The sequence below is a fragment of the Octopus bimaculoides genome, chromosome 29 (assembly GCF_001194135.2).
Source record: "Octopus bimaculoides isolate UCB-OBI-ISO-001 chromosome 29, ASM119413v2, whole genome shotgun sequence".
NCBI classification, from domain to species: Eukaryota; Metazoa; Mollusca; class Cephalopoda; order Octopoda; family Octopodidae; genus Octopus; species Octopus bimaculoides.
The window spans coordinates 2,855,112-2,858,140 of NC_069009.1; the positions used below are offsets into that span (position 1 = coordinate 2,855,112).

At 39.8% G+C, this 3,029-nt stretch overlaps 1 protein-coding gene across 1 annotated transcript in view; it reads right to left on the reverse strand.

Annotated features, from left to right (window-relative positions):
- Positions 1-453: 453 nt before the first annotated feature.
- Positions 454-3,029, reverse strand: part of LOC106869044 (uncharacterized) — a 14,742-nt gene continuing 12,166 nt past the window's right edge. Inside the window, exons 2-4 of the mRNA XM_014914553.2 lie at positions 1,979-2,124; positions 1,392-1,685; positions 454-543 (exon numbers count right to left, since the gene is read on the reverse strand). Of these exons, the coding sequence (XP_014770039.2) occupies positions 454-543; positions 1,392-1,685; positions 1,979-2,124 (530 nt within the window). The remainder of the gene's footprint in view (positions 544-1,391; positions 1,686-1,978; positions 2,125-3,029) is intronic.

Here is a 3,029-nt window from a genome sequence, read left to right on the forward strand (position 1 = left end):
ACATAAAAACACGACCACACACGCACACGTATGTGTGTGCGTGTGTGTGTGTTTGTTTGTGTGCACACCACACACACATCTAAATTGCAACCTATTTACCGAAAGAAATCTACTGATTAAAAACAATACTGTTTGGTACAACGAGATAGAATCAAAGCAACATATAGGGGTTATTTGGTGCTTAGACAGTTAGAGAAACAAACAAATGAATAAAGAAACAAACAAAGTAATAAATAGGGCAGCTTGAGTATTGTTTGGTTTCGACGAAATAAATAGATTAGACAAACATGGCCGCCCGCCTTTGTGTGTCGTCTGCTTCAGTGAAACGGACAAAAACAAATCATCGCACGTAATTTGCATGAGGAGTTAATAAACATGCTCAGGTTTTGAAGGAAGATATGTTATATTTGGTTTTTGTTCAGGCAACTGGAACATGCAAATAGCAGACACCAGTTATACCTTGAAATCTTCTAGTTCGTCCTCAATGTTAAATATGTCCACGCTGGAGGCATTGCTGATCAAGTCATCTTCAATGAAGTCAACCTGTCCACACACACAATACATATATAACAGCAATACATAATACATATAGTTATCGTATTTACTTGTGTATATGTCGCATTCGTGTATAAGACGCACCCCTAGTTTAGTGTTAATTTTTGGTACAAAATTTTTCTCCCTTCATAGTTTTAGCTCTCCACCGTGTTTAAGTCACTTCCCGTAAAGGCACGTGGCTCAGTGGTTGGGGCATTTGGCTTACGATCGTTAGGTCGCGAGTTCGATACCAGACGGTGCGTTGTCCCCTCGCAAATTAGCGGTTCGACAAAAGAGACCAATAGAATATGTACCAGGCTTATACAGAAAACAAGTACCAGGAGGCTTAAACTTTCAAGGCGATGCCCTAGCATGGCCGCCGCCTAATGACTGAAACATGTAAAAGGTAAAAAGATATATATGTGTGTGTGTGTGTGTGTCTGAAGATAATTTCAAATATGAAAACTGTAAAAAGAAAGTTTTTTTTGTTGTTAAATATCTAGAAATAATTTGGAACAATTTTCCTTATGTAAAAATTGGAATGAAAAAAAAAAATGGAGAAACTGAAGAAGTAAAGGAAACGAAATAAAAGTAAGAATATATTTTTTTTAATGGATAAACGGAATGGAACCCACTGAAGAGCAAATTCTACAGGGTGTCCACAAAGTCTGGGTACATGGGGATTAACACATCCTTTAAGAAATTATTATTTCTTATATTTAATTGTTTATGTTGTGATTTTATTTACTCCATGTACCCAGACTTTGTGGACACCCTGTAGTTCTCGATTTTGGAAGGAAAGAGACGAGGGAGTAAAAGATCACGTGATCAGTTAACGAGAAATATCGATACTTTACCTGACTTTTTGCTGGAAGCGAGTCTGACCCTCCGTCTACGGCATCTTGCTTTGTGGCTCTCTCTTCTGCTGCTGTTTCGGCTTTCTTCGACTCCTGAGCCAGTGTGTTCAGCGGAACTTGCTCTTGGCCGACAGTTTTGGTAATCACAGGCTCGGCCGAATTGTTAGAGGAGGGGATGGTTTCAGCTGGTGTTGAACCGCCATTGGCTGGAATTGATTCCTCGGCAGGAGCGGATACTGGCGGGGGTGTCTCCTCCTTGACTGGTTTGGGGGGACTCTTCTTGAAAAACCGCATCTGGTAATAATAATAATAATAATAATAACAACAATAATATTAATAATAAATTCTTGAAAAGTACATGGAACAAATAGGGGCTGCAATAAAGGTGGAGCACTTGCAGAAAACAGCACTGCTTGGAACCGCTCGAATATTCCGGATGGTGCTCGGAAAATAAGAGGTATTACCTTAGTTCACTGGTAGTGAACAGCTGACACCGTAGTATATGTCCAGCGTTAGAAGCTGTGCAAAGGCAATAATAATAATAATAATAATAATAATAATAATAAACAATTCAAAATTCAACGTACGGTGTCGGAGTCTAAGTTGTCCTCAGCCTCTGTGTCTATAGTCCAGACACCGGAATCTTCACGATCTTCTGTATCCTTGCTATTGTCAGCTGGTGGCCACTCACTGGTGATGAGAGGCGTTTGGTCACTGTCCTCGTGGTCGGCAGCTGTGTGGAAACAGAGAAAGAGAAAGAGAAGGTGAGAATGGAGTAATTGTTGTAAAAACAAAAACAAAAAAAAACGAGGGGATTTTGAGATGGGCAAAGACTTAACCGTCTCTTATCATTTGAAACACGTGTAGGTTTGTTTTCGTCCTTGTATCTTAGAAGTTGGTGTGTCTGAAGTAAGACGTGATCGTTTGAGGTGGGCAAACAATTACGAGTATGTAATAGTCGGTAGTGACACAAACGGGTATGTATCTGCTATGCACCCATAGCTTCGAGTTGACTCAGGTTTTGTGAACGGGAGGTTTTGTGAATGGGAGGTTTTGTGACTCGGGTTTTGTAAGTGAATTGGAGTAGATATGGAAACTGTACAGTAACCGCTTCGGGTGGGTTGTACACCGTAGTTTAAAAGATCAGCTTTGTCGTACGCACACACAGCGGTACGCTGAGAGTACCCGAGCGGTGCGTTAACGGTACATGTGTCTGTGGATTGACCGGTAACTTCGTACACGAAATCAACGAGTTGGATGTTTAGATGGTCGAGAAACTGGACACACCTTACGTTGTTGATGACAGGGTAGTTCATGATGATGATGATGATGATCATGATCATCATCATCATCATCTTTATCATTTGTATGTATGTGCATGTGTGTGTGTATATATATATAAATGCATTCATGTGTATGTACGGATGTATGTATACATATGTGTAGATGTTTATGTATGTATGTATATATATATTTATATGCTTGTATGTGTGTGTATGTATATTTCTGTATGTATGTGTCCGTATGTACATATGTATGCAAGTTAACATATGCGCATGTATATATATAATACACACACACACACACACACACACACACACACACACACACACACACACACACACACACACACACACA